Source organism: Cygnus olor, chromosome 2 (assembly GCF_009769625.2).
Source record: "Cygnus olor isolate bCygOlo1 chromosome 2, bCygOlo1.pri.v2, whole genome shotgun sequence".
Lineage (NCBI taxonomy): Eukaryota > Metazoa > Chordata > Aves > Anseriformes > Anatidae > Cygnus > Cygnus olor.
The window spans coordinates 120,470,252-120,486,673 of record NC_049170.1 but is presented as its reverse complement, the minus strand read 5'-3'; the positions used below and the strand labels follow the sequence as shown (position 1 = coordinate 120,486,673).

The following is a 16,422-nucleotide window of genomic DNA, read 5'->3' as shown; positions in this document are numbered from 1 at the left end:
AAATAAATCTGTTCCCACAGTAAAGATACTGACGTGAAATTCAAGAGAATTTCAGTTTCTAACTCCGATGCTCACTTTTGGCATGACTTTGTAAAGTGATTCAGGTTACGTGCTTCACTTCTCTATTGGCAAAATTATGATTTCTTCTTCCTTTCACCTTTTCCTAGCTAAAGTCTGGGTGTCTGGACAAGATTTAGGACAGGTCCCGAGGTGCTTCAAGCACTCCTGTAACACAGTTTGTTTTTGTGTGGTATATCTCGACAGCAGAAAAAAGCTGCTGGTGTCTGGGGTAATTCTGGATTTTATAAATGCCAAAGTTTTTATCAGCTCCAGGACACTGTTATTACCAGGTTAGTAGGGAGCAACAAGTCATCATCATCACTGCTGTGAAAAGTGTTCTCTTTCTTTTTATGCCTCTTTATTTCTTTGTTTCTCAGTCTGCTGTTGTTGAGGAAATATTATCCCCTGCTCCTACAGCGAGCAATTTTTATGTAGTTTTTGCCCTGTAGTCTTTTGTCCAAATAGTCCAAATTCTCTCCTGCTTTTATCCTCTCTCTGCAAAGAAGTCTCTCATATAACCACATCCATAAGGACTCAGGATGAGGACCAGATATAGGGAGGAACCAGCCAAAGATTCAAGGAGCATAAGACCCGAAGAAGCGGATGAACCAAGGAGTGCTGGATATCTTTAGCACATCCAGCAGCCATGGTTGTATTTCTGCCCAGTGCTGGCAGTGCCCACTTACCACTCCTCTACTCCATGCAGTCTCTTTGCATCTGTGCATTTCACACCCAATCTTTTTCTCTCTTTTACTCTTCCCTGGTCCCCACCCAGAAGCTGTAACACTTATCCACTATAAAACAACCCTCTCCATTACTCCTCTTCTACACAAAATTTAGATGCCCTTTATTTGGTCCATTTATATTTTTTACTCCTTCTTCACCCTGTCTCTTTTGCTGCTCAGGTCTGCACATTATCTGCAGGGATTATCCGCACCTCTGTACACAGTGAGGTTCCGGCATTGCCTGGGTTTTCATCACGACCAGATTAAACACAATCAGTGGCATTAAATGGCATAATGAAGGACAAGGCAGACTGAGTAGCTGAGTGGGCAGGCTGAGCATGGATGCTTGCATGCATAGCTATGAAAAGAGGAGCCAGTCAGCCCGGGGACATGGGATGCACACTGTAAAAGGAATAATCATGAGACTATCGGGCTATCTGTCCCACCACACCATGCTGACTGTTAGATTGCGTGCCCATAAATGACAGCAGGGCTGGGGTTCAGTGAGTGAGTGCCAGTAATTGATCCTGAGGACTAATCTGATGATGTCCAAAAAAAAAAAAAATTAAAAAAATGGTAAAAAGCATCCTTACAGCAAAAGAGGCATGGAATGTGTCACTTCTGTGTTAGTCAGTGCCTCCCTAACCATCTCACCCTTACCCAGGCAAGAGTCAGGAGGCCGAGATGTGCCTTCCCACCAGGAGGCTGGCTAGGAACAAGCTTTACAGCCTGCCTGCTTACTCAGTGGCCTGGCAATTGGCTTGTTGCTCCAGATGCAACTACAAATATACCCAGTGGGGCAATTTTTAAAAAGTCTACCTCGTCTCTTGAGAGTTCGCTTTCAAAGTTGGCTGATATCACTGGGGAAACAGAGGGCCTCATTCTCTTCTCACACACCCTGGGTACATGCAAGAGCTATGTCTTTGCTGTGAAGGGATGTATTTCTGGCACTCCATGCGTCCGTGTGAGTCTCCTTAATCTGAGTCAAATATCTGATGTAAAGACTAACAGGTGGCAGAAGGCACAATTTCCATCCGGTAATGGCACTAGATCTCGTGTTAGTCCTGAAGGATGAAGACCTGGCTGTATCTCAGACCCAGAGGACTGTGTGGCATCACTGTGCTGCAGTGTTAGGAAAGACAAATGAGATCTAGGGAGGCACAAGTTGAGGTGTCTTCCTCCTCCGGTGGGGATGACTATGTATTAACGTCCTAATGAAATTCCTTTCACCAGGCTGTGCACAGGTCCCATCACTCATGCTCAGAAATGATGAATTCAAAGTACAGCAAATGCTGGGGAGAACATTTACTGGGTAAGGGTCTACCTCGAAGCAGAAAGCTGCAGAGCACAGCCTGGTGACTAGAGCAAAAAGAGGGCTGAGAAGGGAAACGATCAGACAGAAAAACACCATGAAGGGACAAAATCCTGTCTGAAAGAAAAACAAATATGTATAAACCAGCTGCAAATAATTTGGGGCTGGAAATGAACCACAGCTTAGTACTGCTGGGGCAGAGCCCCTGTATAGGGGGGACGTCAGGGATCAGGGGGGATGACAGGGATCAGCATCACTGCCCGAGGCCGGTTCCCACCCGAGCAGGGCAGCGATGTCCCAGCTGCTGGGGCTGGGGACCTTTCGGGGTTGTGCCTCTGCGCGTTGTGCTCATAAACGTGCCTTCCCAGTCACTAAAACCGTGCAAATAGGGCGAAGCTGTCCATGCTTAGGAAATCCCAACGTTTTACAACCAAGACCCTTGCACAGACCCCACTAAAACCCACCTCACCGACCCCCAGGGGTGCGGCATGACTCACTCCGATGCCTCAGCCCCCCCAAAAAAACCTCCCCGTGGGCGCCTTACGGGGCCGGGCACGGGCACGGGCACCCCTCCCGCCCCCTCGGAGCCCCCGACGGGGGGGTGCAGGACATCGGGGGGGTCTGGGGGGGATGTCGTAGGGGCTGCGTCAGCGGGAGCCCGGCGGCGATTGGGGGAGGCCGCGCTCTGCCCGCGTTCCCTAATTATAAAGTGCCGCCGCCCGCAGCCGCTCGGCGCCCCCCCGGCGCTCACCGAGGCCGTCCTCGGTGCCCCCCTCCCCGTCCCCAGCGCGGAGTCTCTCTCCGGGGGCGCAGGCTGCCCAGCCCCGCTATAAAAGGGCTGCGGATCCGACGCCGGCACCGCAGCAAGGCTCAAAAACCCGCCCGGAGCCCCGAGGGGAGGCAGTGCGTGAGTGAGCCGGCGGGGGGGGACCCGCCGCACCGGTGGCTTTGTGCTCCGGAGACGGGAGATGAGGCTGGGGCTGGGCGGCCGGGGTGGGACGGGGAGGTTTGGGATGGAGTGGTTTGGGACGGACCGCTTTGGGATGCAGCATTTGGGATGGGGCATTTTGGGATGGGGAGTTTTAGTATGGAGTGTTTTAGGATGGAGCATTTCGGGATGGAGAGGTCCGGGATGGAGCATTTGGGACGGAGTGTTTTGGGATGGAGCGCTCCGGGATGGAGTATTTTGGGACGGAGCGTTTTGGGACGGAGCGGTTTGGGACGGGGTGTTTGGGGATGGAGCATTTGGGATGGAGCATCTGGGACAGAGCGTTTGGGGATGGAGCATTTGGGATGGAGCGTTTGGGATGGATCGATTTGGGATAGAGCACTTTGGGATGGGGCGTTTGGGATGGAGCGCTCCGGGATGGAGTATTTTGGGACGGGGCGTTTTGGGACGGAGCATTTCAGGACACAGCATTTCGGATGTAGCATTTCGGGACGACCGCTGCCCAGGACGGGAGCTTAGGGTGGGGGCGGCTCCGCTCCCCCTCCAGTCACAGCGTCCCGGGGGTTTGGGGGGATGAAAGGAGGGGGGGGGGGGGGGGGGGGGGGGCTGCCGTCTGACCTCTCTCTCTGCCTCTCTCTCTCCTTCCCGCAGCCCCATGGCGTTGCTCCTGCGGCTCGGCTGCTCGCTGCTGGCGCTCAGCACCTGCCTGCTCCCGCGGGTGCGGGCCGACTGCGGCCGCGAGTGCGCGACCTGCGCGTACCGCCTGGGGCCCCGCGCGGACATCCACCCGCTGGTAAGGCGCCGGGGGGGCCGGCATCGACCCCCCTCCCGTCCAGCGTCCCCTTTCTGGGGGACAGCGGACCGAGAGAAGGGGAAAAATAAGACACAGTGGGGACGCGGATGGGTTTTGAAGGGGGGAGAGAGCACCGCAGAGAGCCCCCAGCCCGGCGCTGTTTGGAGGGGACACCCCCCCACCCCGGGGGGGAGAGAGGAGAAAGTCGAGTGAAAACTGAAGGGGAAAGGGAATTGTGGCCGGAGGGCAGCTCCGCCGGGACCCTCCGTGCCCCCCGCCTTTGCTCGGCCCTTGCCGTGGGCGAGGGGAGCGGGGCACAGCCGGCACAGCGCGCCCCCGGGGGCCCTGAAAGCGAAATGGACATTGGCGGCTGTGCCTGGAAACTTGGCCGAAATCTGGCGAAAAGTGAGGTTCAAGCCCAAATCGAACAGCTCCTGCTGCTCTCCCTCCCGGTGCTGCTGTGCAATTAGGAATATGCCTGTAAAAAAGTCTCTGACACTGCAGCCTCTCCCGAGGTAAATCATGTCAAAAAACAGAACGCAGGGTGTTGGTTTTCCTTCTTAATCCGTACTTTTAATGATATTGAAATGATTAAATGGCATATTCACAGAGCCAACTCAACTCGAAATTTAAGCATCGGGATTAGTGATGGGCTGGGGTCCCTCAGACCCCCCTGCGGAACGCAGGAACTTGGGCTGCCAAGTCCTCAGCCAGCGGTTCCTGCAGTTCCTGACCTCAAATAGAGGCGATGCTGAGGCATCAGGCTCTCAGCACTGCCAGACGTTCAGGAAAGTTTTCCTCCTAAGGTGTCATCGGTTATTTGGAAGCAAAAGAAAAAGGAAGGACTGAACCTATTCTGTGCAGGATTAGGAGTCACCAAGTATTTCTGCTTAGTCTAAAGCAAAGACTTGCTGCTAACCACAGCAGGTTTATAACAGCAATATTCTTAGGGTGGCTGGCCAACAGTCCAAAAGAGGTTCTGTATACCTATACTTAATCCTTCAAGCTTTCAATCAAACTTTAGCTTTAACATTAACCATGAAAAAGAAAAAAAAAAGGTGGTAATCTGCCCTTTTGGAGGGAGGGCTGTGTGCTTTTTTCGGTTGTCTATAGTGTCTCTTGCATACCCTTCAGTAATTGTTCAAGAAATAATTAAAGTTCCACTCAATGACAACACTTATTAGTTGAAATGGGGAAAGAAGCAATGTGCCATAACATATATTTCTTATACGGGTACAAACAGTTTCTGGAAACAAATGTTTCCAGACACTAGCATCTAGTAATATCAGAACCGGTATTATCATGTTGTATCTGTAAGATATAACCTGGTCATTTATACACACAAGATGGCATATGTTCACTTCGCAATATGCTATTTAAACTAACTGAGAAGGGAAGAACAAGGGAAAGACGTGGTTTTGCTTTGACTTGGAGCAATTTCAGTCAAGCTGAAGCTGAGACCAAATTCTCTTTATTGCATAACTACAGTATATAGCAATAAGTATGTAGTACCTGTTAAAGTAAATTATTGTGTTGCAAAGTACATAAATCCATGTAATTTTCTTGTGATCATATAAAAAACTGTATGTAAATTTCTGAGAATAAAACAGCTCAACAGACAGGTAAGGCCAGAGGTAGTGAGCTGGTCAGCTAACTATTAAGAGAATTATGCTGAGATTTCGTTTCACACTTTTAAAGTATACTGAGATCCTTAGAAGTCATCATCCATAGGCAAAATAACTGTTTCTATTACTAAAAATATTGGTGATTTCTTTTTAATTATTTTTTTTACACGAAAACTGTGGCAAAGAACTAAAAATATTGGATTCACCTTTTTGCAGATGAAGAGTTTGGTTTCACAAGGGGTAAATCTCCCAACACAAAAGAGATAGTAGCTAATATGTATGCTAATATTGACAGGTTATATGATATGCATACAGGTGTTGACAGCTTTTTTGTCTTAGCCTCAGTAATTTTTTTTCCCCGTCAGAAGCAACACAGCTTGGGATTTTTTCCCTCTTCCTGATGATCACTGCTTTGTAAGTCAAACTAGCAAAATCTGAAGTTTGAGCTGCCCAAGGAAGTCTGTATTTCTACATTTGAATTGGTACACATTTAAAAGATGTGCTCCATAAACTAAATCAAATTCTAATAGACAGAAATACAGCCTTCAGAGCTATGCAGTGTGTTGAAGATACCAAGCAGCACAGTATACAATGCAGCTGGCTTCTTTGCAACTATGATGCTGTTTTATTAGTTCTAAGTGGCTTTGTTCCTGAAATTTCTGAATGTTACTTTTAATGATGAAGATTGCATACACTTCCACACACTCCTTATGAAATGAACCACAATTGGATTTTAACTGTCCATTAGTAAATAGAAACATTCATAAAAATGCACCCTTCTGTAAGGGAGGTGCAGGAACTGTACATACAGCTTGCTTTGAAACAGAATCATTGGGACAGCCTTACCATGCGAGACCCACGATCCAACTGGTCTGGTACTCTCTCTCTTAGAGTGGAGATGTCATGTCCTTTGCAGAAGGATATGAAAGCCTTCAGAGCAGCCCTTCCTGAAGAGCTGTCCTTCCAAGCCACTCGGAGAGAGGCTCGCTCATGGCCTTTTAAAAGCAAGAAAAGCTATGACAAGGTGACAGTGAGGTGTTTGTTGCTATCAAGTCATTCTCAGCAAACCCCATCCGTTTTTCAGGCATGTACACTAGAATGTGAAGGAAAGCTGCCTTCTGCCAAGGCCTGGGAGACCTGCAAGGAGCTCCTGCAGCTGACAAAGCTGGACCTTTCTGAGGATGGCAGCGTTGCTCCAGGAGACAAGAAAGAGCTGGACGAGAACCATTTGCTTGCAAAGAAGTATGGAGGCTTCATGAAAAGATACGGGGGGTTCATGAAGAAAATGGATGAGCTCTATCGGGTAGAACCAGAGGATGAAGCTAATGGAGGAGAGATCCTGGCTAAGAGGTATGGAGGGTTCATGAAGAAAGACTCAGATGACGATGCCCTGGCTAATTCCTCTGACCTGCTGAAAGAGCTTTTAGGAACAGGGGATAACCCTGAAGCGGGGCATTACCGAGAAATAAGTGAAAATGATGGAGACATCAACAAAAGGTACGGAGGTTTCATGAGAAGCATAAAGCGCAGCCCAGAACTGGAAGATGAAGCCAAAGAGCTGCAAAAGAGATACGGTGGCTTCATGAGAAGAGTGGGCAGGCCAGAGTGGTGGCTGGATTACCAGAAACGGTATGGTGGGTTTCTTAAGCGCTTCGCCGACTCCATTCTCCCTTCAGAAGAAGATGGGGAAACTTATTCCAAAGAGGTCCCAGAGATGGAAAAGAGATATGGTGGATTTATGAGATTTTAATATCTTTCCCTTTATCCCTTTTGTCCGAAATGAGAGAGACTGCCTTATTGGTCATAACTTATTGTAACGTGTTGCTTGTACTGTACAGTTTTTTACTGTCCTGGTTAATGATGCAACCTGCGATCTGTTGTTCCAGGTCCTGTGTTCTTTCAAGTCAAATAGCTAACTTCTGTTTTAGTCAAGTTTCAGTCTGTATTGTAGTTACCATGCTATTTTGATTACTGTATTCATTTTCTTTAATCAGGAAGTACATCTACAGTAGAATTGCTTAACTGTATATATAATAAATTCTTCATCCTAATGCATAACTTCTGAAGTGCTTTTTTCCTGTTATTTAATCAAACATAATATGAATTTTTCTTAACACTAAGCAGAGTAATGCCAACCTCTTTTCTATAATTACAGAATTTGTACTGCACACACAACAGCTGAAACAAATTTTTGTCTCAGTTTTCTCAGATCCTTAGAATAGAGCAACAATAAACGTGCTCTAAAGGGGACATAATTGGATTTGCTCTAACTGCTCTCATTTTAACCAATTAGCTGAATCTACTGTGCTTAACCATTTCACGCAAAAACAGTTCATAAAAATCTTTGACTTAAAGATCTAAAAAAAATTATCCAGTGCATAATACAATGCCACATCTATTTAGTTACATCTCTTATCCAATATAGGATTGTACATTTGGCCTTTAAGTTGTAAACACTAACTCAAAAAGCAGTAAGTGAATTTATGCAAAATAAACATGATCAAAAACTGCATTTTTTTTCCAAAAATCTGATTTTACAGAACACCTGACAAATGATTTTCTGTGGAGGAGCTTTCTGTTTGATTCCTCAGCTGACAAAAAGCACTTAGGCACTACTGAAATATGGGAAACTGCTGGTCAGTCTTTTCTATTTCAAATGAAAGCAGTATAAGTAAATCGGAGAGCAAATGGAAAACCCATCACTGATGCTATAGATCTTTTGGCATTTACATAGGCAGCAGATAACATCGAAGGGCAGATCCCATCCCCATGTACGCGTCTTTGTATAATTCTGCCTGACTATCTCCTCAGCTTCCTAGATCAGGTGTACGAGCACTTTTCTCCCACCTACTGCTACTAATTACTTCACACTTGCAATAACATAGCAAAAAACTCTTTGGCCACTGGCACTGAATAATTTCAGGACATATGACCAAGATTTTTAAAACCACAAGTCTTATACTTAAAAATTTCTGCAGTCAAAATCTTCAAAGCTGTTTAGATATCTGATTATTACTGAAATAGTTTATGGGAGCTAGATGCCTAAAACCACCCGTGGCTCTGGATTCAGTATCTGTATCTCAGATTTGCACAGTAACAACTATTGACACAAAGGGCAGCTTAAGGGTCTGACTTTTCTCTAATTTCAAGTCAGTGGGGTCTTCTGGGTGCTCAGTACTTTTAAATTAAAAGTTAGTTGTTTAAATGCACACTTAAAAGCCTAATCATGTACAACTAGTTTTTGTCTTGGCCTTCAGAGGATGATAGAGGTTGTCTGAAGTGGCCAAAATCCTGCTGAAGAGTTGATAAACTGCAAGGTGTTCCTTTTCCTTCAGTAAAAACCATGGCATCCATTTTCCTGTTCCTGCTGCACACACTGACGACACCAAATTTTAAAGGGAAAAAGATACAGGTGCCCCATGTCCTTCTCAGGGTTCATTTGTGTTCCCTATCACCTTTCTGGAGAGTTTTTCCCACACTCTGGTCTTTCAACATTTATTCATTTCTCCCCAAAACTCTCTTCTTTCTAATTTAGCCGGAGAAAGGCCCTTGCCAGACTTTAATTAAAATGAGTCCTGTTGCACTCCTTTGATGATGCAAAAGGTTTACCAGTTGTTGTCACCTATCCTTCATAGCTAGCAATGTTGTGATTTAATAAGGAATAAAAATCCCAAAATCCTAGTGACCTAGTATGTACCTTACAGAAAGAAGTGTTTTGATCTAAACCTTCCAGTTTATACCAATGTATATAGTAAAAAAGTACTTGATACTAAGTACATCTAACGGGGATATACGAATGCAGCCCAAAAGGAGTGAGGGCAAGCAAATGGGTGGAATATGTCTCTTCCAAGGTTGAACAGGCAGGTGGCAATGTACATGGGAGGGGGACAAGACTCTAATTCCCTGAATAAAACAGCAAAACTGAATGGTCTTCATTCCTTCTATTATAATCTAAAACCTTTTCAGTCAGACACTATTTTTCTTTTAAATAAGTATAACTAAAAAAAATGTGAAATTAGAATACAATCTAAATTCTTCTGCTGTCATGGAATTTCTTATCTTAGGACTTTCAGTTATGCCATCACTTAGAGGCTCTCTAACACTGAAGTGTCCTAACATTCTCAGTAATTAGCATGTCAGATGAAATCAGCTCAAAATGTTCCAGTAAATCAAGCAAGGTTCCCTGACGTCCACTTTACTAAATCATGAGTCTAAACATAGGCTAAAGATTAGGTCTGCAGGGCTGGGAGATGAAAAAGGGTTTAAAGGTCTCACGCTTGGTCCAAGTTCTCAAAGTGTCCCGTAATTTTCCTCTTACAGTACATTCCTAGAACTGTCACTTCTTCAGATTATTCAGACAGCTGTATTGCTTTATTGAATAAAAAGTGGAAAAGAGGAAAGCCCGATGTCTGAAAAGAAAATTAATTGCAAAAATATTCTCAAGGAATAAATGTCACCCTGAGACCAAAATCCAGATTCTACATTTCCTTTCCATGGCTTTTATCATCTTTCTTGGCATCTTTATATGGCAGCCAGTATTCCAGAGTTAAATCATATATGGTACCAGTGGTCTGAATACCAAGTGTAACAAAAACTGGATAGGAACAATGAATGGTGGAAGGTTCAAGACCCATCAAAGAGATGAATGCCTTTGCATTAGGAACAAAAGAAAGAAAAAGATAGTCTAGGTAAGGATGAGTTGGACTTTTTCATAGGAACTACTTAGAAGAAAGAAGAAAAAAAAATGATTTCCTGAACCAAAATGCAGTTCACATATGGGAACCGATCATGACAGAGAGAGATGCTGATGCATAGAATGGTTTCTGAATACAAAACTGCATGCAGCTGGACCTCTGCCTTAAAACCTAAGCTTAAATCTTGAGGTAATGAGAAAAGGTCACAGTGCCATTCCTGCATTCTCAGATGAACTATTCTATCAGATGAAATATGGAGAGCATAATTTTAAATTTCCTGTATATTTTTGTTAAATTATACTTAATATGTAGTATGATTCACAATAAATATAAATAACTATAAATTATTATTATAATAATTACTTTGTATAAGTATAATATTTTACTTATAATTGTTTATAATCATTTCATAACTACAAGTAATTATAGCATAAATGTTAACTGTTTTAGATAATGTTTCCCCAGATAGAATCTTTATAAGAACAGAAACATATTCTAATTTAATAAACTGAAATAAATATTATTAATCTGTGTTCAGTATAGACTCTAAATATGCACTGGCTCATTTTATTTCTGAAGTGGACTTAATTTAACAAGAACCAAACTGTTCAATGTACGGTGTATAAGGGCCTCTCTGTCATTAAGGACGACTTTGGAGGCCTATGTGTAAGGCAGAATGACGAATTCATAGTGCAGCTCTCCAGTTCGTGTAAACATCTCAGCACCACAGAAAGTTTTCTTTACAGCCTTCTTCCTCAAGTACTGCAGAGCTCAGCTGGACAACAAACAGCCAGATCCCTTCTTATGCCAAAAAGAGCATCCCAAATTAAAAGACAAATAAATAGTTACGATTCCCGATCCTAGGTTGCCTTGAGAATTAAGAAATTCCTGGCACAAGTTAGCTGGCCCCAAAACCCATCTAATTTACAGCGGCATTCTGGGACAACTCCAAGGAGCAAACCACGTTTCTCGCCTTTTGAAACAAGTGGAATCTTAATGGAAGAAGACTCATGAAGACCACGAAGACTGATGATTCAACCATTCCCGAAGAGATCCTTCTACCCGACCAAGCTTTGCAGTCTGTTCTTTTTCTCCAAGAGCAGCCACTTGGACAATGCACTGAGTGAGTTTTCTCCGCTTTTTTTCTGCAGGCCTACCACCTCTTGTAGAAACACCTGTGTCCACACACAGCCTTGGCTGCAATTACGCCACCCACAATGCTGATGTTTGCTTTCTGACCAAAACCATAAAAAGAATTGCATACATGTAGCTGGAAAAGGACCGAGACCTCCAGTTCCAGATCCTAAATATGGAGGCTATGCGGCTGTTTTCAGGTTTTCTGCTTCTAATATTTTGATCACAAACTTTTGCTGCCCACAGCACTAAAAATAGTTACACATACCAAGAAGAATGGGCTACATCATATCTGTATAATAACTGTATATCACAGTATCATAACTTAATTGCAGTTATAGTTCACTACTCCACTTGCCTCCTCAGGGTAGGGAGCTATCATGAGCCTTGATGTAAACAACGAACAGGGTAGCAAAGCCTGCTGTAAATCATTAATCCGAGCATTCAATTACTAATCCCATCAGCCTCATTTAAAGCACACTGACAGTAGCATATCCAATTAACTGTTGCTATAGAAAACAAAATTGCTTAGAGATATTTGACAGAGAAATCTTTACGGGCCCAGCAGGGATTTCGACTGAATTTGTTTAATTAGATTGTGACTTTACCTAAATTGAGCATTTACTGTAATCCCTGCTGAAACCACATGATGAAATCTTGCAGGGTTAACACAAAAGCACATCACTATGCTAAATGCTTTGCTAAAAGCACTGCACTACACTGCTTCCTTAAGGAGAAGGCTGGCATACGTAGATTACACGTAGATTATGAGTGCTAAACCTTCTTGTAGGTATCCACACTTGTAAGTGTACAAGGATATACATGATCTTTGCCTCTTGCCTTTCTGCCATTACTCTCTTTCTTGACATGGGCTTCTCCAGCCTCATAGTGACAGTTTCCAGAAGATCCTACAACCATTTATTTTCCTAGTAAATTAAAATGTATGCAATGACTTACACTCCAAGCCTGCAGTGAGGACTGTGTGCAGACCTCTGACCACAGCTCATCATGATTCCAGTCCTCCTAAAACTACAGCTTACTGAATTATGAAAACTGTTCCTAGACTCCGATGGGAACCTGCATCCTAACTCATAGATTTAATGTTTCTGGAAAATATTCTAAAACAGTTATTTGGGTAATGCTTTTCTTTCTCTCATCAGCAGAAGACAATTGCAGCAACAGTCTAAATAATAGGCGAATTTCTCTCATAAAAGCAGTTGAGTAAGATAAGCCATATAAGCTTTTCTTAGAATACATACAACAGGATATTTCAATCATGACCTGCAGTTCAAATGGGTTTTCCAGTAGGCCTTTCACATTTCTCCACATTCCCATTTTCATCTCTGCAAATAACTACCTGACAAGGGTGGAAAACAGCTGAAATTTCAACTGCACCACATTTCTCCAGCTAGAAAAATATTCAGCAGCAGATTTTTTTTATTGTATTTTTTGTTAATATGGCATAGCTGTCATGCTGTGACAGCTAATGACACAGTTAATGCGACAAAGTCATTCTCAGAAAGTGATTAACTCATTCTTTTCCTGTCAGCCAGAAAAAAAAATAAAAAAAAAAAGAAAGAAAAAAAAAAAAGCTGTCAGCTTCCATCTGAACGTAAGCAGTGGAAACCAGCCAAAGTAAAGAACTTTTATGGGAGCCTATGCAATATTTAAATTTTTCCCACTGAGTTGTGGATACACAGAGCTGAGCTATGGGAGACGTTCCACTCCCAGATATCCAGCATACTGAGTTTCACCATAGCAACAGAGACCAGAATTCCTTGAGTGGGGTTCTTGGACTAGATTAAGAGGTTCAGTAGTGGTAGCTTCTCCCTCTGAATTATTCAGTGACCCCTCAAACTCAAGGAGTTTTATCAGAATGGCATAAAACAGATCTGTTCACAGCACTATGACCATTCACAGCTCATAGGTTCTGTCAACACCTTTCAAACATACAGGTACCTTCATTGCCCTGACATCAGTCCTTGTGAGCCCTCAAGAGGTTAAATTCCCTGGTGAGGTCTGGACAAAAGACGCAGCATCATGCTGATGTATCTGCTTCTCTACCCTGTTCAATTAATGTGAATACCATCATCAGTTTTCTCAATATCTTAATGAAAAGAGCAGTTAAGTCACTAACTAACCTTAACCCTAGGCAAAATAAACAGGCATAGCAGTAGGTAAAGAGAAATACTTAAAGGAAATAATTTTCAGACTAATATCCCTCGCTACTGAAGACATCTGTCCCTCAAATTACTGAACAGCTTTGAGTTTGCCTGCGGTTCTCTGGCAGTGTTAGTACACTCCAGTTGTTCTGGTCTCCTAGTTGCGCTGCTTCCTGGCATCATTATTCTTTGTTTGTTGATTTTCAGACTATTTGGTTGTTAAAGTTCATTAGATGCATCGAGTCATGCCTTGAGAAAGTTCCAACTACTATAAAACATAGCAGTCTGTCTCCCTAAGCGTTCAGACATCCATCAGCACATCCCCTTTGCCTTCTGCTATCTCACTGCTGTTGGAGTTCAGAATCCAGCTCAGAGTCCCTGATCTCAAAATGAAAGTCCTTCCTGAGCAGGAAAACTGGGTTTCCCTCCCTCTAGCCATCCCTGGTAGACTATGCAGCAGCACAGTGACACTGGGTACTGTTCAGTCAGGCTCTACAAGATCAGAGAACCCACTTCTGTAGTCCTCAGCAGTAATGCCACTAATATAAGAACTCATTTTTTCAGTATACAAAAAGAAGGACAAATTATTCAGGAGTACGTTCAAGTGCACATTATACCCACGTGCAAAGAAACAACCAATGCAAATGAAATAGCCCAGTTGCTTATTGTCTGAGCTACAAAGGATTAAAGAGAAAAAAGAATATGTAGTTGTAGTTCCATAGTCATAAATAATTTCAGTCTTTTCAATTAATCGGGTGGCAGGGTATACTATTTGACAAAAAGAACTAGCCAGACTACATAAGAAAAGACTCTGTGTGTCTGACTAACTTACAAAAGACATCATTCTCCTCCCCAGCTTCTCCTCCTGAGGAATATGGTTATTTCATCCTCGGAAGCAGTGCCAGTTTTAGACCTGCCTATATACAAGAGCAAACTTCATAATTTGTCCTCTGCTCATTTGCCTAAGCCTGCCTGTCTCCAAGCTTTCTGTTTTTTGTTGTTGTTTATTTTTTTTCTTGGGAAGAACACAGTGAACAGCAGCTTTTTCTAAATGACACACATGTCTAAGGATTTGGGGTTCCGTAGCTTAAATCCTACAAATGTCTTTAGGCACAACAATGCCAAGCTCTATGCTTTGTGCCCTCTTCCTATCTTGCATTGGTGCCCTGGGTAACTTACACTAGATACGATTACACCACCATAGATACCACGTCTGTGTGCCACCAGGTCACAATAAGCACAACCTCAGTGCTGGTTAGGGATATACTCCAAGCATCACAGCCATGGCTTGGTAGTCACCTTTTGATCAATGTGGTAATTACCAATTGGCAGAACATTAAGCACCTGCAGGGTTAATGGTAGATGCAGATGAGCTACAGCTTTGAAGATGTCTGTGGCATGCACAGGCCTGCCAAGGCAGGCCTACCTACCCAGCTGTAGAGATCTGAGCCACAAAGTCTCTGTAGGCTCAAAGTAGAAGGGTTGAAATTCATCTTTACAATAGTAAAAGTCTTGCTTCACTGTCTATGAGAAATACAAATCCTCCCATAACCAGAGTAGCCTGTAATTATCTTATCTTATGGATCATGCTCCAAAAGCATTGCAACATCAATCTCCTACGGCAACTCATGGCTTTCACTTCAACACATGGATTAGAAATTAAATTAGTTTGGCTAACTGTGTGATGAAGTTTATTGAACTTGTAAGAAAACAAGAAAAAAACATAGGAAAGAGATCCTCTTTGCTCCCTACTATTCATTAAAAAAAAAAAAAAAAAATGCTAATGCTTTGATTCAGGATACAATAGCAAAGTTTTGTGAGCTTTTCCTCTTCGTTTACAGGGCATACAGTAACCTCCTTCCTAACCCTGATCAACTGCATCTTGAGGCAGAAATGACCAGCTTCACTGCAAAGTGACTTCAGATTCATTCCTTCTACGGCTTCCCTATAAGCAAGACAAGACCTTTAGCATCAATTATTCAAAGTGCAAAGTGCAACAAATAAATACTGTCCTCTTTATTTGCCTTTTTGCATAAACAGCATGTGGAAAATGTCACAGTGATTATGACAAACTCAGAACATAACAGTAAAAAGCAAGAGTATGAAGGGCTCAGTAGGAACATGGCTTTCTATACAGCCTTCCAATTCTTATTAAAAATAAAAATAAAAAATGACACGAGTGATGCAGGATTGTGAGCATAAAGCTGGATAATGTATGTATGAAAAACTGAGGAACTGCAACTGTCATCTTAAAGGTGTGAAGCAATGATAACCGAGAGTTTGTCATTTGGCAGCCCAGGGGTTGCAGAACATGGCATGGTGCATGCCCCATCAGCTGGGCAAGGACCCGACCCATCCACCCTTCATAATCCTATATGATTTCCTAGCAGGGAGACAAAGGCATACATTTTTCTTAGATATTGCACTGTTCAGTTTGGCAACTATTTTCCTTTTTGTTATTTTTATTGAGACTTGTGTAAATACAATATTCAACACAGAGCTTTGACCCTTTTTGCCTATTTGACAGAATGCCACTGAAATGTTTCAATAACGTAGACCTTACCATTAAAAGAATGCTATATATACAGGAAATGGCCTGGTCAAAATGCAGGATTAGATACAAGGATCCTAACTTGTAGGGCCATGATGTTCAGTATAGCTGACAAATTAAAATATGTGATGTGATTTCTGCCACACATCATCAGAAAACATACATTGCTTAAATACATTCTTGCTGCCTGCTTTCTGAAATAGCAAATCACGTTTTATGCTAAACAGTATACTGTGCTTCTAAGGCTGATATCACCCCAGTGTTTTCAAGTACGTTTTTCTTCAGCTAATACCAATTTACTATGAAAACAAACTACTCTATAAACATTGCCACAACATACATATATAAAATGTATATTAATAAACCTTCTAAAAGGCCTAGATTGAAACTGATGTCTCTGGAATGAAACAGCAGGTG

At 43.0% G+C, this 16,422-nt stretch overlaps 1 protein-coding gene across 2 annotated transcripts; it reads left to right on the top strand.

Annotated features, from left to right (window-relative positions):
• Positions 1-2,779: 2,779 nt before the first annotated feature.
• PENK (proenkephalin) lies at positions 2,780-7,522 on the top strand. Of its 2 annotated transcripts, none has more exons than XM_040545585.1 (3): positions 2,780-3,004; positions 3,698-3,839; positions 6,549-7,522. In XM_040545585.1, exons 2-3 carry the CDS (start codon positions 3,702-3,704, stop codon positions 7,212-7,214), a joined length of 804 nt encoding a protein of 267 aa, XP_040401519.1. In that variant the 5' UTR covers positions 2,780-3,004; positions 3,698-3,701; the 3' UTR covers positions 7,215-7,522. The 2 variants fall into 2 exon arrangements, with proteins under 2 accessions (XP_040401519.1, XP_040401520.1); XM_040545586.1 differs by having other exon boundaries at positions 2,806-3,008.
• Positions 7,523-16,422: the final 8,900 nt, after the last annotated feature.

Bases quoted from the DNA above. Each gene is read 5' to 3' on its own strand.
- PENK (XM_040545585.1), top strand. From the start codon at position 3,702: ATGGCGTTGCTCCTGCGGCTCGGCTGCTCGCTGCTGGCGCTCAGCACC. The intron at 3,840-6,548 runs GTAAGGCGCCGG...TCCGTTTTTCAG, and splicing joins GCGCGGACATCCACCCGCTG to GCATGTACACTAGAATGTGA.